General features: G+C 38.3%; 1 protein-coding gene across 13 annotated transcripts in view; it reads left to right on the forward strand.

Annotated features, from left to right (window-relative positions):
* Nucleotides 1–208: 208 nt before the first annotated feature.
* Nucleotides 209–24085, forward strand: part of PRPF39 (pre-mRNA processing factor 39) — a 32119-nt gene continuing 8242 nt past the window's right edge. For 4 of the 13 annotated variants that reach the window (XR_012415760.1, XR_012415761.1, XM_005561176.4 and 1 more), the window contains exons 1-5: nucleotides 209–335; nucleotides 11860–12202; nucleotides 12677–12802; nucleotides 13454–13572; nucleotides 19342–19509. Coding sequence is in view for 10 of the 13 variants with exons in the window: in XM_005561176.4 (XP_005561233.1) it covers nucleotides 11879–12202; nucleotides 12677–12802; nucleotides 13454–13572; nucleotides 19342–19509 (737 nt within the window). In the remaining 3 variants the exon portion in view is untranslated. Of the gene's footprint in view, nucleotides 336–11859; nucleotides 12203–12676; nucleotides 13326–13453; nucleotides 13573–19341; nucleotides 19510–24085 lie in introns of all 13 variants that reach the window. The other 9 variants (XM_073997331.1, XM_073997336.1, XR_012415762.1 and 6 more) reach the window with 7 other exon arrangements.

The following is a 24085-nucleotide window of genomic DNA, read 5'->3' on the forward strand; positions in this document are numbered from 1 at the left end:
CCCTCCTTTCCTTTGGGAAGAAGTCTCTATGGAGGGAAAAGCAGGTAGGAGCAGCGGTCCCCGCCCTCGCTGGCGGTGGGGCGGGGCTGCGTGGGCGGGGCTGGGGCCGCAGGGGCAGCCAGGATCCCTGGGAGGGCCAGGCCTGCGCGCTGCGAACCCACGTGACTTTTTCGCCTCCCGAGACACCGACGCATGCGCATCGTGCCCTGGACCAGGCGACCGTGGCGCGGGTGGCGGCTGCTGTGGTGGCTGTGGGGACGGAGGCGGTGAAGTGCCATCTTCGGCTAGGTCGTCACAGTCTTCGGCTCATGGCATCGAGTAGCATCCATTATAAGGTCTGCTGGGGCGGGTTCCTTGAAATTAGCTGGGGGCGGAGGGTGGTACTTGGGACTGAAAAGGGCCTGCCCGGTTTCAGGCCGCGCTGTGGCCGCGGCCTCCCTCTCCCGCCCTGTTTGAGGCCTGGCTCGGACTCAGCGGCCAGTTGTCCATTCCTTTCTCCTTCCCACCTGTTGGGTGGAGCGGTGCAAGGTATTTTTTTCTTAGACCAAACGTTTCACTTGAGGGCTGCATTAGGTAGGGTGGGGAAGTGTGGGCCTCCTTCGCCTGGATTTAGGAAGATATTTGCGGGTAATTCTAAAGCCCTTGCTTCCCCCGGAGCTGGAACACAGCTGGGATGGCTGGAAGTGGAAGGAGCACATTCGCAGCCGCCAGAGGATTGGGAAGATAATATACGTTCTATTACTAAGGCATGTGAGCGCCTTGTAGGGCACGTTCTGCCTTCTAACTACATAAGCAACACTTTTGGGACCCTAAGTCACAGCACCCAAAGCTTTTGGCAGGATACTTTAGAACAGAGAAAACAGACATCAGAGATCCTGGTAGGATTTTTTCAGGGAATCTGCTTAAGAATATTTAACTTTGGTAATCAGAGACCACCACTGGTGTTTTTCTCCAAAATCACATCTTTAAGTTAATTAATTCTTGAAGTTAATAAATAATACTGCTCAGTATATTAGTGATGATGCCATAATACCATGTAAATTTATGCCGATTCAAATATTATTTTTTTCGTTTGATATTCATATGGCCTTCTGTTTGAGGACTTCAGATTATTTAGCAACTGATTTAATCTGTTCAGAAATAAACTTTGCTACAGCTGGAAAGCGTGAGGTTTGAGAAATCAAATTTCGGACAGGGAAGTATGAAACTCGTGTTGGAACTTAAGTGTTTTAGGCTCTATGGGAGCTTGAATGGAGTGAAAAGAACAAGCGTTTACTGTCAGGTTCTCCTCCTCCCTCTAGATTTATAACCTCATTCTGGAGTTGCAAAAGTTGGAACTTTCCACTGTTCACTGTCTAGCAGGGATAAAGTGATGGAAGGGAGTTCTGTTAAAGAAGACTAGTATTTAGATTGTGAACTCTGAAGTAGGAGTTGAGCATAGATGGCTAATAGGTGGTTATGAGTCACTATTTGTTTAAAGTCTCAGTATTTTTACTTGTGTATCTTGAATAAGAAGATGTTTAAAAGTCAAATGATAAAAATTGTATGTACTGTTTTCGTGGTATGTTTTAACAAATCTTCATGGAAGATAGGACTTTAAAAAAATTTAAAAATAGCCAAAAGAGGAAGAAAGTAGTATAGTTCCAGCCAAATGGTACGTTTTCCAAAAAGCCGAAGATGGTGTAGACATTTATGTAAATGCATATACAAAATCTACTTTCTAGAACACAGTGTTTAATATGTCGAGACCTTAAAAAGTCAGCCTATGACTACTTAGCCCCTGAAAACAGCTGCCAAGACCAGATAGTCTCTTTTCTTCTTACATCCCACATCTCCAGATTCCCTTATTTGTGGATGAGATTTGTGTAGCAAAGCTACTTGTTTTGCTCTACCCAAAACTCCTTTCAGTCTTTAGTGATGACTTCGGATTTTTATGTATTGCTCTGTTTATGAAAAAGAATAGTCAATGGTATAATTTTTAAGTACCTCTACAGGAATAAGAAGCATACAGAGAATAAAAAAAATAAGGTATTAGGTCAAAAGACGGCGTTTCACTCTTGTTGCCCAAGCTGGAGCACGATGGCGTGATCGGCTCACTGCCACCTCCGCCTCCTGGGTTCAGGTGATTCTCCTGCCTCAGGCTGCGATTACAGATGCGCGCCACCACGCCCGTTTGATTTTTTATAGTTTTAGTAGAAATGGGATTTCACCATGTTAGCCAGGCTCGTCTCGAACTCCTGACTTCAGGTGATCTGCCTGCCTCGGCCTCCCAAAGTGCTGGGATTACAGGCGTGAGCCACCATGCTCGGCCCAAATGTCCCATTTTTAATTAAGTGTTGGTAATTGAAGTCATCCTCCAAAAGACCTTTTAAATTTTAAGATTGCATAATTGTCACTGAAATATTTAATGTATGTCATAACTATACTAAAAGTGAAAGGTATGATAAATGTATTTTTTTATATATTGCATATTCTCTCTATATTATGTTTCATTTTATACTCGTGTCCTTTGTGCCTATCATATGATTTTATAGTAAATTGTAAAAATAATAATAATAAATATATAATAATATAATAAAGTGAAAAGGAATCGACTGGTTTGGTGAGTTGAAAAAGGGAAGACTTTTATTAGTCTGGGGGAACAGCTTGTGTCAAGGCTCAGAAAGGAAGAATCTAAGGGGCTCTGGGAATGGCAATGAGGAGGAGTATTGTAAGATTAATATTTTTGGAAAGTTAAGTTGGGACTAGATCATTCAGAGATATTGTGCTATTACACAGCAAGTATTATTTTAGGTTCTAGGGGGACAGCAGTGAACAAAACTGACAAGGCCTCATTGTCATTTAATTTTTTTTTTGCTTTTACTCCTGTTGAGCTGTGATCAGGGAATTTAATATTCTAGTAATATTAGTTTGCAGTAGTGCAGCAGTGTTTCTCAATTTTTTTTTTTCCTGCAACCCACAATAAGATGTATATGGACATCACTAACTCAATAAACAGTTCACTTGTGTGTACTTCAACATTATGCCCTTAAGGTGTGCATGCACTCTGGCATATATATTTTTCTACATTTACAAAATGAGAAGCTGGTTTGAAGCAATCTGCAGTTTGAAAAACATTGATCCAGAGGGGAGAAAATAAATACTTAAATTATAACACTAGTAGTGTGAATGGAAAGAAGAAGATAGTTAATTTTTTTAAGGTATATTATCCCACTCTGTCACCCAGGTTGAAGTGCATGGTCAGCTCACTGCAACCTCCACCTCCCAGGGCTCAGATGATCCTCCTGCCTCAGCTTCCCAAGTTGCTGGGACTACAGGCACGTGCCACCACATCCAGCTAGTTTTTAAATTTTTTTGTAGAGACGGCGTTTCCCTGTGTTGCCCAGACTGGTCTTGAACTCCTGGACTCAAGCAGTCCTCTCACCTCGACTTCCCAAAGTGCTGGGATTACAGGTGTGAGCCACTGCACACGTGGCCCAGAGTGTATTATTATTTTTGATTGACAGATCATAATTGTATACATTGTGGGGTAGGGGATCGTTCATTTTTATACCAAGGTATGTTTGATTATTTTGTGAATGAGGCTTACAGAGGTTAAGTAATTGGCTCAGAGTTCCCTAATGAGTAGCCAGAAGTCTGTTCTTTTGGCCTCTAAAGCCCAAGCACTTATCACTTCCCATTTGGTCATGAAAGCAATATACTGGGTTTTAGTATGGGTGACTGAAGACTAATGTTACTTGTTCATTGTTCAATGAATTGAGTGTATACTAGGCCTCCAGGTGTACTGTATCCGTGTGTATTGGTAGATCTGGTCCTTACTGTCAAGAAATGTGTAATCTGGTAGAGAATATACACATTGAACAAGTATCACAAACGTGTTATGTGCTATGGAGAAAAAGAATGCTGTCGGGGCATGATTGGGGGCAGCCTAACTTATTTGGGAGATACGAGAACACTTTTCAGGAAGTGGTGTTAAACTTTGCCCACTATGATTTTGGCATTTCTTAGACAATTTTGGATTAATTATGAAAACAACTACTCTCTGAGCAATTGTTTAAAAAAAAATTAAAAAGCAAACTATGCCCAGAGGATTAGGCTTTAGTTAGTTTGAAGGCACTGAGTCAGAGTGTGGTGTCGGGTAAAGGGATGAGGCATTCAGGTAGAAGAAACTTCATATACTAAGATTCCTAAGCTGAAAGGAGCGGAATTGGAAAAAACAGAAAGCAAAACTCAACAGAAATAGAATATCTGAGCTGTACGAGTTAATAGAGAAGAGGCAAGAGTTTTGGTGTTAGGATGAGGTTGAATCTTGGCTCTATTTCTTATGATTCGTATACATTTAGACAAGTTATTTAACCTTAATGCATTTTGGTTTTGTCATCCTTAAAAAGGAAAGTAGGATTTAACAAAATATTTGCTCAATAAATAGCATCTCTTATTATCATTAATAACTAGTAATTGAAGTTATAGCAGTGCAGATGACATGCTTTCATTGATTCTTCAGAAATAATGAGTGTCTGTGTGTGCCAGTCAACTCAATATACAGTAGTTGAATTACACATGTATGTGTATTACATTTAAAGTGTCATAAAACAATATGCTCTTACTATGCAAAGCACGGTGCTAAATTTTTTTTCTATTCTATTTTCCGTCTGAAGAAAGGTTCAAGAAACTGGTCTGAAGCAGTCTACAGTTTGAAAATTACTGATACAGTGGAGAAATGATTACTTAGCCCCTTATTAGAGATACGATATGCAAATATTTTCTCCCATTCTCTAGGTTGCCTTTTCACTCCACTGATTGTGTCCTTTGATGCACAAAAGCTTTTAAAATTTGATGTAGCCCTATTTGTCTGTTTTTGCTTTTGTTTGCCTGTGCTTTTGGCATTATCCAAGAGTTCACTGCCATATCCAGTATCATTAAGCTTCTCCCTCCGTTTACTTCTAGGAGTTTTATAGTTTTAGGTTTGACATTTAGGTCTTTACTCCATTTGAAGTTAATTTTTACATGTGGTATAAGATGAGGGTCCGACTTCATTCTTCTGCACTTGGATATCCAGTTTTCCAAGCACCATTTGAAGAGACGATCCCTTCCTCATTGAGCAGTCTTAGCACTTTGTTTAGAGCCATTTGACAAGGGAGTTTATTTATGGGTTCTCTATTCCACTGGTCTATTTGGCTGTTTTTATGTCAGTATCACACTTGATTTCTTTCTTTCTTTTTTTTGAGGCAGGGTCTGGCTCTGTCACCCAGGCTGGAGTGCAGTGGCACAATCACAACTCACTGCAGCCTTGACTCCCCAGGCTCAAGCAATCCTCCTATTTCAGCCTCTGGCTAATTTTTGGATTTTTTGTAGAGAATGGTTTTTGCCATGTTGCCTAGGCTGGTCTGGAACTCATGGGTGATCTGCCTGCTTGGTCTCCCAAAGTGCTGAGATTACAGACAGGAGCCACTACACCTGGTCCATTTTATTTATTTCTTTTGATAGCTATTCTGTACCCTTTCCCATTTTATGTTGCTAGTTGAAAGTTACTGGTTGTTTTTAAGAATAAACTGGTAATAACTGACATGTAAATAATATGTTGGAGCAACTCATTAAAAAATAACTTTAGTGTATTCTTTTGGCTCTGTGATTTATGAAGTAATCATCAAAATGATCTCTATAAGCATAAGGTTGATGTTCTTAAATCTTTTTACAACACTGTGATTGCAGGGTGTGGAGTAATTGACAGGCTGTGAAGATGCAGGGGTGTGGTAAATTTGCTGATTCCAGAAGAAACCCTTATGTCTCACTTAAGTATGAAATTAGGGTAGCTAGTTAATGACTCAGAAGGTATCAGCCTACAGTCTTTTTTGTATTTTTTTTTTTTTTTTTTTTTGAGACGGAGTCTCGCTCTGTCACCCAGGCTGGAGTGCAGTGGCCGGATCTCAGCTCACTGCAAGCTCCGCCTCCCGGGTTTACGCCATTCTCCTGCCTCAGCCTCCCGAGTAGCTGGGACTACAGGCGCCTGCCACCTCGCCCGGCTAAGTTTTTGTATTTTTAGTAGAGACGGGGTTTCACTGTGTTACCCAGGATGGTCTCGATCTCCTGACCTCGTGATCCGCCCGTCTCGGCCTCCCAAAGTGCTGGGATTACAGGCTTGAGCCACCGCGCCCGGCCTGTATTTTGTTTTTAAACTGAGCTCCAAAATATAAAACCAAAAATTGGTGACTAATTTGCATTTGGAAAATTAATCTTCAAACGTATCTTTTTCTTTAAAGGAAGGGGGAAAAAGAGCAAAATAAATTTACAAGTTAGTTTGCCTTTTCCTAGGGTCTGAAGTGATTAAACTTGGAAAAGTTGATGACATTAATCATTCATTCAACTAGAAGGGAACGTATTTTTTCTGATAGTCTAATACTTTGGATTCTCTTTTATTATGCATTGGCTAGATTTGCTTTTTGTGTAATTTCTTCTCAAATTCTTGTGTCCATAATATGGCTCCAAGCTACTTACTCTGCTTTTATCCTTCTACTTCTCAATACCAACCTCTTCATTCTGGTCATTCTGTCTCATCTTTTCAGTCATCATTTCTACCTTGTCTACTATCTAGGATTTTCTACCTTGTCTACTGTCTAGGAGAGTTGTTTAATGGGTTGTTCCACATTCTAGAATATTTTGCCATTCTTTTTCTATTATTCCATGATTTTTCAAAGTTAATTATATTTCACGGAGGTTTTCATCTATAGATTGCTATCGTTTTCAAATGATTTTTTTTCTAATCTTTCACTTTGTTTCATTTGAGAGTTTATCTCCAAGTGTGTGTGTGTGTGTGTGTGTGTGTGTGTGTGTGTGTGTGTTGTGTGTTAGTTCTTTCTCTACCTGGTTGATAGACCTTAGTGAGTAAGGGCCTTATCTTACACTTATACGTCACTACAAGGAATGTAATATAGTGCTGGAAATCCATCAGGCATTGACATTTTTTTGAGATGGAGTTTCACTCTGGCCCAGGCTGGAGTACATGAGGTGATCTCAGCTCACTGCAAGCTCCGCCTCCCGGGTTCATGCCATTCTCCTGCCTCAGTCTTCTGAGTTGCTGGGACTACAGGCGCCCACCACCACACCTGGCTAATTTTTCGTATTTTTAGTAGAGACAGGGTTTCACTGTGTTAGCCAGGATGGTCTCAATCTCCTGACCCTGTGATCCGCCCGCCTCAGCCTCCCAAAGTGCTGGGATTACAGGCGTGAGCCACTGTGACCAGCCAGGTGTTGAAATTTTATTGTCCCCTTCCCCTATCCCCACATGTCCCATTTTTTCCTTTCATGTTTTTGTGTATTCCCTAGATTTACCTGATTATAGCTGATTCTTTCAATGACATTCAGACTCAGAAGGTCTTTTAACATTTAAAATTTATTATTTCTTAGGAAAAAAATAGTTTCATACTGTTTTGGTCTTTCTTTTTATTTTTTCCTTGTTTTTAATAGAATCTTGCTCTGTCTCCCTGGCTGGAGTACAGTGGTGTGATTGTAGCTCACTGCAGCCTTGAACTACTGGGTGATCAAGTGATTCTCCCACCCCAGTCTCCTCAGTAGCTAGGACTATAGGCACACACCACTGCACCAGCTAACTTTTACATTTTTTTGTAGTGATGGAATCTCACTCTGTTGCCCAGGCTGGTCTGGAACATCTGGCTTCAAGCGATCCACCCACCTTGGCTTCCCAGACTGTTGGGATTATAGGTGTGAGCCACCTTGCCTGGCCATGCTACATTTTGAAATGATGGAAATGTTTTAAGATCTGGGTTTTGTATCTGTGTGACAATTTTAAAGGGTCACACATAGACACACGCCCCCAAATGTAAAACTAATATGACGAACTCATAATAATATTTTACAATGTATTTTGCAAAGATCTGACTTTCTTAGTTTATGAAGAACGTATACAAACCAATAAGAAAAAAATTAGTAATGAACAGAAAATATGGACAAAAGATGTGAAAAGGCATTTATGAAAAAAAGAAATAAAAATTTTACTTCACTCCTAGTTAAGGAAATGAAAATCAAAGTGAGGTGCTACTTTGTTAAAAAAAATTAGATGAGCAAATGATACCTATTGTTGACGGGGATATAAAGCAGTGGACAGTCTCCCGCACTGTTGATGACTTAATTGGTTAGGAATTCATTTTGTCTCAGAGTAATAGAAAATTTGTATATTGATAGTAGTTTAAACAAATAGGAATTTATTTCCTCACACAATAGAAAGGTGGCATTTTGTTAGCAGCTTGATGATGTCACGGCTGGTATTTCTTAATATTCATAATCCCTTATAGACTACTTCATAGTCATGAATTGTTTCAGATATGGTCAAATCCAAGGTAAGAATAAATTGGTAGAAGAAAGAACCATACTAGTTGTGATTGTCCCTTTTTATCAAAAAAGCAGAAGCTTTCTCAGATCTCTGCAGCAGATGCTCTTTTCAGTTTTATGGTCACTTACATGAGATTAAGTATATTGCTGCTTTGAATGAAATCAGTCTTTTATTAGTAAGGAAATTACTAAAATAGTGAGAAGGGATATTCAGTAGGCAACTAAAAGTGTCTGCCAGATGACTAGTGTAACTTTTCCAGAGAGAAATTGTCAGCATCAGCCGTGTACAGTGACTGACGCCTGTAATCCCAGCGCTTTGGGAGGCGGAGGCAGGTGGATCATGAGGTCAGGAGATCAAGACCATCCTGGCCAACATGGTGAAACCTCGTCTCTCCTAAAAATACAAAAATTAGCTGGGCATGGTGGTGCGCGCCTGTAGTCACAGCTACTGGGGAGGCTGTGGCGGGAGAATTGCTTGAATTCAGGAGGCGGGGGCTGCAGTGAGCTGAGATCACGCCACTGCACTCCAGCCTGGGTGACAGCGAGACTCTGTCTCAAAACAAAACAAACAAAAAAATCATCAGCTCTTTCCAAATTTAATATTATTTTTCGATCCAAAAGTTACACTCTTCAGAGTTTACCCACAAATAAGTTTCTATTTTTCTGAATCATTTAGAGAACTTGGTAGAACTATAACTTTCTTGGCCCTTCCCTAGACCTCAGAATCATTGTAGTCGGTAAGCAATCTATATTAGTTTTAAACAGCTTACTGGTTGACTTGTGTGGAGCCAGATTTGCAAATTTCTGCGTAGACGACTTGTGTGGAGCCAGATTTGCAAATTTCTGTGTAGACGGTAGTGAAACCCAGATTTTTAAAGTATGGTAGTCATAAAGTTGTAAAAAAAAAAAAAAGTATCCAGTCATTATATAGCTGACTTTTAAAAAAAATAACAAAAAACTTCTCCCCCCATTCAGTTAAGTAATTGCAGATGAGCAAAAAGAATAAAGGGCACATCTCTCTTTTGTATGGAGAACAACTGTTAACACCAGCTGTCAGTTTTATTGTATTTTATTTTATTTGGTGTAAATCCTTACAAATCTGTGAGTGCATGTGTGTATGTATATATATGTATTTTAAAAATATATAATGGATGTTTTTCTGTATCAATACGGATATACGTATTTCCCTTTTAATTCTTGTTGTTCCATTATGTGAGTGTATGATTTATGTTTTTGTTTTTTTTTTTTTTTTGAGACGGAATCTCACTGTATCGCCCAGGCTGGAGTGCAGCGGCATGATCTTGGCTCACTGCAATCTCCGCCTCCCGGGTTCAAGCAATACTCCTGCCTCAGCCTCCCGAGTACCTGAAATTACAGGCGCGTGCCACCACACCCTGATAATTTTTTGTATTTTTAGTAGAGATGGGGTTTCACCATGTTGGACAGGCTGGTCTCGAACTCCTGACCTCAGGTGGTCCTCCCGCCTCGGCCTCCCAAAGTGCTGGGATTATGGTCATGAGCCATTGTGCCTGGCCGAGTATACCATTTATTAAAGCAGTCTTTTTCTTTTATTCTTCTTTTTTTTTTTGAGATGGAGTTTTGCTCTTGTTGCCCAGGCTGGAGTGCAATGGCGTGATCTCGGCTCACTGTACCCTCCTCCTCCCAGGTTCAAGAGATTCTCCTGCCTCAGCCTCCTGAGTAGCTGGGATTACAGGCATGCACCACCATGCCCAGCTAATTTTGTACTTTTAGTAGAGACGGGGGTTTCTCCATGTTGGTCAGGCTGGTCTCGAACTCCCGACCTCAGGTGATTCGGCCTCCCAAAGTGCTGGGATTACAGGTGTGAGCCTCCATGCCGGGCCAAAGCAATCTTTTTCTTTTTTTTTTTTTTTTTTGAGACGGAGTCCCGCTCTGTCGCCCAGGCTGGAGTGCAGTGGCTGGATCTCAGCTCACTGCAAGCTCTGCCTCCCAGGTTCACGCCATTCTCCTGCCTCAGCCTCCCGAGTAGCTGGGACTACAGGCGCCCGCCACCTCGCCCGGCTAGTTTTTTGTATTTTTTAGTAGAGACGGGGTTTCACCGTGCTAGCCAGGATGGTCTCGATCTCCTGACCTCGTGATCCACCTGTCTCGGCCTCCCAAAGTGCTGGGATTACAGGCTTGAGCCACCGTGCCCGGCCCTTCTTTTTCTTAATATACCCTCCATTTTTGCTATACGACAGTGCTGGTAATGAATGCCCTTAAACAAATATGTTTTTTCTGATTATTTCTATAGTATAAAATATGTACAATTGCTATTTGGTACACTCATTTTGATTTATGTCTTTATTAGTAAAGATATAATTCTTTTATATGTTTATTGGTCATTTGCATTTCTTCATTTGCATTATTGTCTTTAAAGTTTTAATCATCTTTTTAATTACTATTAATATATAAGCAGTAGTATATTCTAAGTATATTTTAAGAGTATATCAGTTTTATGGTCAGCTTAATTTTGAGAATAATTCCTCATTAAAAAAAATGGACATGCCCTATAATTTAATGATTTGGTTTCCATTCAAGCTATTAGTGGAAGAGATTAAGGTGATTATGAAAATATAATGTGGTACTACCTTAAAGGGGTAATTCCCTGTTACCTTATAGCCTTAAAAATTAGATGACATAATTTTAGATATGTTGTGCAGTTATTATCCAGACTGTAAGCCTTTCTCAAATATGTTTTTTAGAGTTAGGGCCGTGCTCTGTTGCCCAGGCTGGAGTACTGTAGCAGGGTCAGTGCTTACAGCCATGTTGAACTCCTGGGTTCAAGTGATCCTCCTGATTCAGTGTCTCCCGAGTAGCTGGGACTACAGCTGTATGCCACCATGCCTGGCCCCTTAAATGTGTTTTAAGTAACATTTATTCACTTTAAAAATTACTTTTTAATTTTTTAAAACCATAATTTTTATCTTCTATAATAAATTTGAAACCTAGCTGTCAGGATTTATAATTCATAAATAGATAGATATATTTAAACAATATGAATTTATCTTTTCTAAAACTTTATCCTGAGCCAAGTGATGAGCTTCCTTTTGAAATGTTTATATCCATGACCAGAATTTTTGTCAGTTTTACTTTTAGCCTCCAGAACAGTTATTAAAAATATGCCGTTTTCCAGTGATTCATAGCAAGGTAACATTCGGGCACCGAATCAGATTCTTACCTAAATCAGAAACATTGAATTTTAAATAGTATTTCTTTGTTAGGTAGCAGTCAACTTACTTGTTTTATGAATGAGGTAACAAATCTATAGTTATTTGGTTTTTATGCAAATATCAACAACAAAATGGCAGTTTTGTGAAGAATTTATAATTTTATTTATAATATAAAAACTAACGAACCTTCTGATTCTGACTTGTAGGGGATTAAGAATCACATTTCTTTAATAGCCAAATTAGGGCTTTTTAAAAGATGTTGTTGAGACCAAATAATTTTATTGGCATTTGGAAGATATTTCTCTTTTTTGTGTTTCCACAGATCATTTACTGAAGACAATATGCAAAATTCTCACATGGATGAATACAGAAATTCTAGTAATGGCAGCACAGGCAATAGTTCAGAGGTAGTGGTAGAACATCCTACTGATTTCAGTACTGAGATTATGAATGTTACAGAAATGGAACAGTCACCTGATGACTCTCCCAATGTGAATGCATCTACAGAAGAAAGTGAAATGGCAAGTGCTGTGGACCTTCCAGTGACGCTGACAGAAACAGAAGCAAATTTCCCTCCAGAATATGAAAAATTTTGGAAAACTGTGGAAAATAATCCTCAGGATTTTACAGGCTGGGTATATTTGCTTCAATATGTAGAACAGGAGGTTAGTAACTATTAAAATGGTATCAGAAGGGACAAATTAATCAAGTCATGTTAATTTATAATGAAACAGTAGACCTTATTTATGATTAAAAGCAACTCATAATTTTCAAATGAAGTTGAATAACATTAGGTAGATACATTTTTAGCTTTGAAAATAGCTTATAGCTTTTGTATGTTGTAGAGAGTCAGTAGTGTCAAAGCTTAATATTTTGTAATAATTGAGGTGTAAGTGTGTGTGTAAAATTGTTGAAATAAAATGTTGACAAAATTAGTTTCTTCTGTTTCAGTTGCATTTAGAAGAAAAAAAGTCAAGGAATAAAAGAAGGGCTGCTCCATCGGCAGAGCAACCTGCATGTGGAGTTTTTAAGCCTGCCATTTATTATTATTTTTTTAGATAATAACGTTTGAAAGGAATAATAAATATTTTTTTGACAGCAATTTCCACGATATTTAAATACTGTTTCATTTTTATCAGAATCACTTGATGGCTGCCAGGAAAGCATTTGACAGATTTTTCATACACTATCCGTATTGCTATGGTTACTGGAAAAAGTATGCGGACCTTGAAAAGCGGCACGACAACATTAAACCATCAGATGAGGTGCGTACATCACTGAATAAACTTATCTCCAATAGGTACTGTAAGCCAATTAATAACAAAACAAAGATTTTTTTTTTTTTTGGCTGGCAGTACCTACCATTTATGGTCAAACAATTTTTATAGGGTATTTATTTGCATTTGTCACTCTTGTGGCATTTGTAGCTAATATTTTCTCTCTTTGTTGGCAGGTGCGTTAAACCTCTACAGTTTGTCAAGCTTTGCAGTGCAAGCCTCTGTATTACACTGCAGCTTAACAAGTAGGGCAGGGCTTTTCTCTCACTTACATTTATTTCTCATTTTCCAAACAATATAGTTGGTTTGCTAGTCACATTTGCTACGTCTTATTGCATTTTTGGTCAGACGCTGTCATTGATGCTCTAATGGGTCTGTGCCCTATGGTCTGTAACCCAAAGCCTGCCCACACAACCCGGTCAGAATGCAGGGACTGCTGCGCTTTGAAGATCAAGACTCTGCACGTGGGGATCAGAACATTGCCATGTTCTATCCAACCTCCACCCAAATGGTAATGGTAGATTATTTAAACAAAATTCCAGTAATTAGTATTTCTAAGGTTCACCGGATAACACAGTGTTGCCTCTCTGTTAAGAAATAATTAAATATTTGAAGTACAGTTTGCTGTTTTCTTCTTAGGTTTATCGGCGGGGGCTTCAGGCAATACCTCTTAGTGTTGACCTTTGGATACATTATATAAACTTCTTAAAAGAAACATTGGACCCTGGTGATCCTGAGACAAACAATACAATAAGAGGGTATGTGGAACATTGATACTGAAATGTATTTTATGATATAAATAATTATTCTCATGTTGATAATAGAGCTCATGAAAGCTAAGCTGGAAGTTTAACTTCTATTCCATTGTTAAAAAAAATACATATAATAAACTTATGCTTTATGATTTGAAAATGCAGATAATAAAGCCCTCCTACATTCCATACCCCTTATGTCCCCAGTTCCACTCCTCATGGTTAATAGCTTGGTGTGTGTTCTTTCAGATGTATGTATAAGTACATATTTGTGCGTATGTTTTCATATTGGTCTTTGACTTTTTTTTTTAAACAGTGTTTGGGAATCTCTTCCTGCCATATTTTTTAACCATTACAAAAAGTATTTTATAATACTTTATAAAAAGTAACTTATAAGCCAAAGTACTCTACTGTATTTCACCAAATCCTTATTTATAGGAAATAATCAGTGCTACAGTGAACATCTCTGTACAAGTCAATATTTTTGTAGAATGCACTAGAAATGGAACTTCTGTTAAAGGGAACACAGAGCTAAGTTTTATCACATGTTCCTTCAAAAATGGTATCAATTCTAAACTCCCACAGCGTATGAAAATAATCATTTTCCCATAGCTGTGCCACATTTTTTGTTTGTTTTACCTCCAGTGGCATCTCTGTTTTAATTTGTGTATATCTTGATTGCTCATCCTGGTTTACCATCTTCTCATATGCTTATATAAGCCATTTCTTAAATTACCTGTTGATATCGTTTGCTCAGTTTTCTATTACATTATCTTTTTCTTGATTACAGTAGTTTGTTAATGTATTTGTTTTCGGTTTTCAAAAAAAGCATTTGCATATTGCTTAAGAAGTTAGCTAATTACTACTCGTAACAAAAAGTACCCCCTCCACCTCCCTTCAAATATTTCAGCTCTTTCTTCTGGTATTTTCCACCACGTGTATAACAGTAAATCTACGTTGCTTTCTTTCTTTCTCTGTTAGCTGTAGACATTATGTATCTGTTACGGTAAATGAGAATTTTAACCCACTTACACTTTGTTTTCCCATTCCTTTCCAATATAGCTACAGGATAGGTTTCAATAATCAGCTTCAGTATTTTTTTTTAATCATTGTAAATCCATAAATAAGGGTGGGCACAGTGGCTTATACCTGTATTCCCAGCACTTTGGGAGGCTGAGGTGGGAGGAGTGCTTGAGCCTAGGAGGTTGAGGCTGCAGTGAGCCGTGATTGTACCACTGTACTGTAGCCTGAGTGACAGAATGAGACCTTGTCTCAAAAATAAACATTAGCTGGATGTGGTGGCGCATGCCTGTAGTTCCACCTACTCGGGAGGCTGAGGCAAGAGAATCTCTTGAACCCGGGAGGCGGAGGTTGCAGTGAGCCAAGATCGTGCCACTGCACTCCAGCCTGGGTGACAGAGCAAGACTCTGTCTCAAAAAAATAAAAAAAGATCAAAAACCTATAAATATTTTTCATCATACTGCCCTTTCATTTTTATAACCTTTTTGGTTTTTAATTTCTCCTCCTCTGCCCCTCATTTTTCCCATTTGTCTAATTTTCTTTGAACATTTAAGGTTTTTTCATATTCTCCAACAGCTTTGTAGAAGGCTTTAAATATAGCTTTCTATATAATCAGACCTGTTAAAAAATGTGTAAGTCCCATTTTTTCCTCACCTTTGAGCTGTCTCTCCTGGAAACCTTTCTACTATAATCTGGACTGGTCTTCTAGTTCTGCTGTACAAGAGTTGTCTTGGGATTTTCGTATCATCATGGTTCTAGGAGATGTCTTTACGTCACTTCTGGGAGAGTTTATTATTAGATCTCACTCTTTTTTGATTTTATGTCCAACTTTTAGAAGAGTGTGTTCTGTAACTTGTTAAAGGATGCTTGGATGAAAAAATAATTTTAAGGTTTGGTAAGCTATAGAATTCGGAGTTGAAAATTATTTTCTCTGTAGAGCTTTGAAGGCATTATTTATTCCTTTATAGCTTCTGCTGTTGCTTTTGGGAAGTCCAAAACCATTCTTCTAGAATAGATTCTCTTTCTGTAACATGTTTTTCCTCCGTGGAAGCTGTTAGGATGTTCTCTTTGAGTCTGATGTAAATGCAGTTTTATAAAAATGAGCTTTGATATGGATTTTCTTTTTCTTATTGTGATTATTGGGTGATTGGGTGAGTCTTCAATCTGAGATTCTAATATCCTTCTATTCTTAGAAATGTTATTATGATGGATATTCTTATTTTGACAATTTCCTTGCCTTGATTTTCTCTGTTGTTTTTAATAGTTGGATATTGGACCTCCTCTCTTAATTACTGAGTTTTTCTTTTCTTCTTCCTATTTTTCATATCTTAGACTGTCTGGCTTTTTGAGGTACTTCCTTGACTCTTGTATTGGATTTTTAACATCTTCCATCAGATTCTTTTTTTTTTTTTGAGACAGAATCTCTGTCCCCCAGGATGGAGTGCAGTGGCGTAATCTCGGCTCACTGCAAGCTCCACCTCCTGGGTTCATGCCATTCTCCTGCCTCAGCCTCATGAGTAGCTGGGACTACAGGCGCCCACCACCATGCCTGGCTAATTTTTTGTACTTTTAGTGGAAATGGGGTTTCACTGTGTTAGCCAGGATGATCTCAATCTTCTGACCTCATGATCCGCCCGTCTTGGCCTCCCAAAGTGCTGGGATTACAGATGTGAGCCACTGCTCCCCGCTCAGATTCTTAATATCCAAGAATCTTTCTTGTTCTCTGAGTGTTCCTTTTTTTATACTCTCCAGTTCTTGTTTCATGGCTGCATATCTTTTCGTTTTCTTTGACGATACTAAGGATAGTTGAGGTTTTCCTCTGTTCCCAGGACTGTTTCCTCTGAAATTTTTCTGTTTACTCATTTTCGTCTCTGAGATACCTGATCTCTGGATTTTTGTTCCTATTACAGATTAGATATTAACAAGCTGTATGAGCTAGGCACAGTGGATCACTTGAGGTCAGGAGTTCGAGACCAGGCTGGCCAACATGGTGAAACCCTGTCTCTACTTAAAATACAAAAAAATTAGCTGAGTATGGTGGCGGGAGTCTGTAATCCCAGCTTCTCAGGAGGCTGTGGTAGGAGAATTGCTTGAACCTGGAAGGCGGAGGTTGTAGTTAGCTGAGATCGTGACATTGCACTCCAAACTGGGTGACAGAGTGAGACCCTGTCTCAAAAAAAAAAAAAAAAAAAACCAACCTATATGGAAGCACTGTGTGTTTTGTATGGGACGTTGTCAGTTGGCCTATAGGGTTTCACAGCAGCGTAATCATGTGGCCACTCTTTTTTGCTGGTGGATTCCCAGTGATAGTAACCTTATATTTTATTCCTGAGCCAAGCAGTTTCTTTAGAAAAGGATAATTTTATTTACCTGGGGAATGGAAAGCTAGCTTCTCAAGTCCCTATAGCTGGGCGGGAAAGTTGAAGATTTCTCACCATTCATTAAGTATACCTTCTTCTAAACGTTCTGTCTTTATTTCATTACCTTCTTGTCTTCTTCCTCTTTTCTCTATACTTTTTTCAGTGTCTGGTTATTTTTCTGAATGATTTGGGATTCTGTAGGGACAGTAACATCTATTTTATTCTTTAGGAAACCTTACACCACATGTGCACATGCATGCATGCACAGACACATATACACACATGCTCTTCAATTGTTTATCTCTATATTAAACATTTCCTCCAATGTTGGTATGTCTTTAACTTTTTTTATGGTGTCTTTTATCATATGGAGTTTTATTTTTCCTTAATGTGCTTCTGTTTTAATTCTTACTGGTTTCTGAGTTTTGTGCCTATTTTGCCAAAAACATATAAATCTTGTATTTTGTTCTAACTTTTCTGTAGTTTTTCACTTATTCATTTATCTGACTTTAAATTCTATCTGTCATGAGATAGACATTTTTATATTTTATATTTTCCTATTACATATCATACACCAAATATTCACATACATTGATCTCTTTTTGTTTTCTTGGCTCTGTACTGTTCATCCATTTTTCTGTTACCTGGCCAGTGCCAAACTTGTAATTACTGTAGCTTCCTAGTTTCTTATATTATCTTTCAGGAAAATGCCTGCTGCATTATCTTTTTACAAAGTCATTTTGCATTTTTGTATACTAGATGAATAGTGGAATTTGATTTTTTCTTGTTCCACTCAACATTTTTTAGTGCTTTATTGAAATTGTGTTAAAATTGTGGGTTAACTTAAGGAGTGTAGTTTTATACTTTTAAAAAATTTCTCTTGATTTTAAGATACTTAAAAGTATGTATCTAAAAGCTTTATCTCATTGGAGTATTAAATCTAGTGATTAAAATTGCTTGCAGAAATCTCTTGACATGACTAGGTATTTTAAAATACTTTGTAACAAACTTTTTTTTCCCCCCTTGGAGACAGAGTCTTGCTCTGTCATCCAGGCCAGAGTGCAGTGGTGAGTGGTGCAATTTCAGCTCACTGTCACCTCCGCCTCCCAGGTTCAAGTGATTTTCATGCCTCAGACTCCTGAGTAGCTCGGGTTACAGATGTGTACCACAACACCCAGCTAACTTTTGTATTTTTAGCAGAGATGGGGTTTTGCTGTGTTGGTAAGGCTGGTCTCAAACTCCTGGCCTCATTTGTTGGGATTATAGGCGTGAGCCATTGTGCCCAGCCTGTGAAAAATTTTAATGATAGAATTTTAGAATTGAGACAGGCTTTTGAGAGGTTTAAAGTATATGTATACTTTTTTTTTTTAAACAGTGTCGCGCTCTGTCACCCAGTCTGGAGGAGTGCAGTGGCGCAATCTCGGCTCACTGCAACCTCTGCCTGCCGGCTTCAAGCAATTCTCCTGCCTCAGCCTCCCAAGTAGCTGGGACTACAGGCATGTGCCACCATGCCTGGCTAATTTTTTGTATTTTAGTAGACACGGGATTTCACCATGCCGGCCAGGCTGGTCTGAAACTCCTCACCTTGTGATCCATCTGGCTCGCCTCCGAAAGTGCTGGGATTACAGGCGTGAGCCACTGTGCCTGGCCTTTGTATACTTATCTTACAAGGCAGCCAGATTCCTTGTTGGAGAATTATTTTTGCTTGAAAATATTCTTTTTTTTTTTTTGAGACGGGGTCTCTGTTGCCCAGTCTGGAGTACAATGGCGCGATCTCGGCTCACTGCAACCGCCACCTCCCGGGTTCAAACGATTCTCCTGCCTCAGCCTCCCAAATAGTTGGGATTACAGGCACCTGCCATCATGTCTAGCTAATTTTTGTATTTTTGAAGAGATGGGATTTCACCATGTTGGCCAGGCTGGTCTTGAACTCCTGACCTCAGGTGATCCTCCCGCCTTGGCCTCCCAAAGTGCTGCTATTACAGGCACGAGCCACAACGCCTGGTGAAAATATTATTAAATTGAGATAAAATTTGCCTCTCTTTAACTTCGTGCTTGTTTTAATTTTGTCTTCTGTCATAAATGAATCTATACAACAGACATTTCAGATTTAACAAATACTTAAATGTCTACTCTTACCTATTTGCAATGTGTACATTTTGTATTTTCTATATGATAAAATTACATAAAGTACATTTAACTGTTCCCTTTGTTTTCTCACTCTTTTTAAGCAACTCTTGTATGCTTTCTGTTATTCTGTCTACCGTTTAATCCCTACTTGCATAGGAAACAGTTGAATATAATTTTTGAAGTTAGCATTATTTTCTAAATTTAGAAATATTTTATAGGTGATTTTGTCTTGGAAAGATAACTTAAGAGTAATTTAATTTTTCAGAACTTTTGAGCATGCTGTTCTAGCTGCAGGAACAGATTTCCGTTCTGACAGACTGTGGGAAATGTATATAAACTGGGAAAATGAGCAGGGAAACCTGAGAGAAGTTACAGCTATATATGATCGTATTCTTGGTATTCCAACACAGCTGTATAGTCATCATTTTCAGAGGTAGGTGGGAAATTCTAATCTTTGAAACATCTTTGATTACTCAGATAGTTAGTTGATAATATTAAGTATTATAATTCTCTTGAAATGTTATGTAAGCTTTTATTACTTGGAAAGAGGAATAAATTTTGTTGCTAATCACAACCTACATGCTTGCTTTTGACATTTTTTTCATATGCCTTATGAAATGTTTAGAAATTTTACTGTTTTTAGTTAGAAGTTTCTCCTTATTCATTTTTTTTTTTTTTTTTTGAGACGGAGTCTCACTCTGTCGCCCAGGCTGGAGTGCAGTGGCCAGATCTCAGCTCACTGCAAGCTCCGCCTCCCGGGTTCCCGCCATTCTCCTGCCTCAGCCTCCTGAGTAGCTGGGACTACAGGCGCCCGCCACCTCGCCCGGCTAGTTTTTTTTTTGTACTTTTTAGTAGAGACGGGGTTTCACCGTGTTAGCCAGGATGGTCTCGATCTCCTGACCTCGTGATCCGCCCGTCTCGGCCTCCCAAAGTGCTGGGATTACAGGCTTGAGCCACCGCGCCCGGCCCTCCTTATTCATTTTAATAGATAAAGAAACACAGGAATTCTGTCTTGTCTAAGGTAGTTCAGAGTAGTGAAGGAATGAGAAAATAGTAAGTGTAGTTATTTATTTATGGCATTAAATTGACACAGTGCCTGGCACATGATAGATGCTTATTTTTTTTAAACTTAATGATTTGCTAAGTATACATTCTTGTGATTGCTATAACACCTTATATCCAAAACAGTGAAGGATGCATTTTGTATAGTAAGTAGTATCTATTTTCAAATAATCAGGTATCATTCCATTTTAATTTTCTACCATGATTTTTCTGTTATGGTTGGTATCCTTTTAATGATTACTGTTAAAACAACTTATTATGTGTGTCATTATTTTTGTGTTTTGTTTTCTGCTTTATTCAGAGTATTACATCAATAAGGATCCAGAAAGTCTTTCTGAACAAGTATGAGGATTGTGTCTTTGCTTTTTTAAAATTGACATGTTTTCTATTTTTTGTTATAATTTTTATGAGCAGTCTTGAATAAACTTAGGTACTTTTTAAGTGAGTGATTTTCTAAATTTTTCTTTACTACCAAAAGTAGAAGACTTTTATGAAGTATTTGTAAAGTACTAAGGAACAGTTTGCTAGAGGTAGAAGTTATACAGACTCAGGTTAGAAATAGGAAGCATATAGATAGGCATATACTTTCTGCTTTCGATGAAATAGAGGAAGTAGGCAGGTTTCTAAGATGCAATGACCAGGGAAGACACTTGCTGAAAGACGTTAACACAAGCAAGAATTGGCATATGGAAATGCTTGGTAAATAATTACCGAACACATAAGTACAAACGTACTTAAATTACCTGATGGGCCAAAGAGGGTGTCTTTTCATAGACTAGTTCTTCTGTGATTTAAAGTATAGGAAAAATCTATGACTACAAGACTTTACTGATGATGAAAAAAAGTATGTGTAGGAAACACACATAGCATTTTCTATATCCCAGACACTCTGCTGAGTGCGTTATGATTCACTTAATCCTCCCAATAACCCAGTGAGGCAAGGACTATCGTTCCCATTTTATGAAAGGGGAGACACAGATGAGCATATTTATCTAAGGCCACAGAGTTTGTAAGTGATTGGAAGCTACTTGGAACCTAGACAGTATGGCCCTAAAGTTTTTGATATGTTATCCTACAAGTCCTTTTTTATTTCTAAATAATTATCCCACCAGGCTTTTATTTATTTATTTTTCTTTAAGTCATCAGTTACCCTACTCTTTTAAAAATGCGTATATACTTATAATAGATATTAGTGGGATTATATTACACATACTGATCTATAATCTGCTATTTTTCACTGAATGCATTTAGAACCACTTTCCTTATCAGTTATAGCAAACTCACAAGTAGTCTTTATGCAGTTCTTACAGTTTATATAAGTTAACTAATTCACATGACTTTGAATTACTTTGAGAACCACTGAATTTTTTTTTTTTTCCGGTAACACATGCTTCTTTCTTAAAGTCATTTATTTGGCATTTGCTGTGTACCTGTTGATAGGCTAAGTTGTGGGAATGAAGGCCCGAAGAAGATAGCATGCCTGTGAGTTGATCAGAAGGATAGAGGAGGAGGCATGTGTTAAAAAACGTATTCTAAGTGCTATACAGTAATAATGGAAATACTTTATTGTGCTTGTGCATTAGGCTTGTATATGGGATGTACCCTGCACATTATCTCTGAGATAATGTCTAATTTAAAACCTTTAGTGTGAGGACTTTGTGATCTGGTCTAATATCCAGGTCCAATCCGTGGTAGTTCCTGAGCTCTAAACACACCTAAGTCTGATAACTTCCAAAAGGGCAGTGCTGTTTTATATCTTTATGACTGTAATACCTTTTCCTCTTTCCACTTGTCTAGTGGACTCATATTCCTTGAGACCACACAGTTTTGTGTCTTCTCTGTGAAATTTTCTCTGGTTCACCTATATTGAGATATCTAGTCTGTCGTTTGTGCCACCACTTTACCTACATTTGTTTACATTTATATCAGCACCAGTAACACTGCTTTGAATTTATGTCTCCTATATCCTCAACATGCCTGTCAGTTTCTGAGGCATAATTCTTTGTATCTCTAATACCTAAGAATAGACCTCAATATGTATGAGACACTCAGCCAGTCTTTACTGAATAAATGTTAGCTTTATAATACAAAAAACTGCTGAAAAAATACTGTTTAATATTATGCACATTTTGTCACTGTTTTAAAGAAGTCGCTACATGATGTAGCAATCAAATCATTTTAGATTTATGTACTGTATGTAGTTATTTTAAAATTTTACCTTAAGTTTTTTAATTCATATGTTGACAGTTTTGAGTTTTAATATTCATCTGTAATTAAATCTTTTTTCATACTACATATTTGAGAGTTACTTCCTCATTTTTAATTTTTTAACATGAGGCAATCTATGTTAATTTTTTTCCTCCTGGTGCTGAAATGGGCTGTTAGCCTCTGTAACCATTGACTTTGCAAAATTTAAATTAGATTCCAGTGTTATTTATATACTTGTTTTTTTTTTTTTTTGAGATGGAATCTCGCTCTGTTGCCCAGGCTGGATTGCAGTGGTGCATTCTTCACTAGCTGTAGCCTCCACCTCCCAGGTTCAAGTGATTCTCCTGCCTCAGCCTCCCGAGTAGCTGGGATTACAGGTGCCCGCCCCGACACCTGGCTAATTTTTGTATTTTTAGTACAGACATGTTTCACCGTGTTTGCCAGTCTGTTCTTGAACTCCAGACCTCAGGTGATCTGCCCACCTCAGCCTCCCAAAGTGCTGGGATTACAGGCCTGAGCAGGTGCTTGGGAGGCTGAGGCAGATGATCACCTGAGGTCAGTAGTTCAAGACCAGGCTGACCAACAAGGTGAAACCCTGTCTCTACTAAAAATACAAAAATTAGCTGGGCGTGGTGGTGCGCAACTGTAATCCCAGCTTCTTAGGAGGCTGAGGCAGGAGAATTGCCTGAACCTGGGAGGTGGAGCTTGCAGTGAGCCAAGATGTCACCATGGCACTCCAGCCTGGGCAACAGAGCGGGACTCCATCTCACACACACACACACAAAGAAAGAAATGCTGAGGGTATTCATTTTCAGATGAATATGCCATGCTTGCTTTAAGATATTTCATATTTGAGGTTCCAAAGATATGTTCAAATTGTGATGGTGTAGATATTTTAGCTCCTCAACTTGGTGTTTTTGATTAAAATTTGTATGTATACAAATTATTGCATGTTTTTATAAAATAGCGAAATGATTTTTTTTTCAAAAATCTTTTTATAGATTAGCTTAAAACTAATCTATATTTCTTTGTGCAGAGTATTGGCAGTTGGATATGCTAATCTGATTAGGAGAAAGGTTTGGACTTGTGTTATAGTCTTGAGAGTCACCATGGTATACTTATTTCAAGCTGTATCAGTGAGATTGGCCAGAATTATGTATTAATAAAAATAGATGAGAACCAACTGGAGAGTGAAATTCTTGGGAATAGTAGCATTTAGGGCAGGTAGGAAGGGGAATAGGACATAGAGCAGCAGTCAGAGGCTTGGAGGACCATACTACAAAACAAGTGTCCATTTAATTTTATATATGAGGTAATTGATAACCTTAATTGGGAAGTTTCATTGGATTCTTGCGTACTCACGTAGATTGAAGAGTATTTGGGAGGTGGGAAGGAAATGCTATATTTGTTGATTATTTACACGTGATCATTTAGAATTTAAATGTGGATCACAATATTTAATTTTACTGTGACTTTTGTGTCTTCGTAGTAAAATAGATTCTATGACACACAAATAATAGGTATTAATCATCTTATTTTACAGTTGAGGAAACTAAGATTTAGAGAAAGGAAAAACTTCCCTTAAGTCAGATAACCAGTAACAGACAGAACTGAGGTTTCAGTTTATGCCCGTCCATGCCTTCTCCATTCTACTGTAAAGGAAGGAAGAAGTGGAAGATGTCTATAGACTGTTTTATCATATGGTAGTGTTTTATCATATATGGTAGAGTTTTAATATA

Source organism: Macaca fascicularis, chromosome 7 (assembly GCF_037993035.2).
Source record: "Macaca fascicularis isolate 582-1 chromosome 7, T2T-MFA8v1.1".
Lineage (NCBI taxonomy): Eukaryota > Metazoa > Chordata > Mammalia > Primates > Cercopithecidae > Macaca > Macaca fascicularis.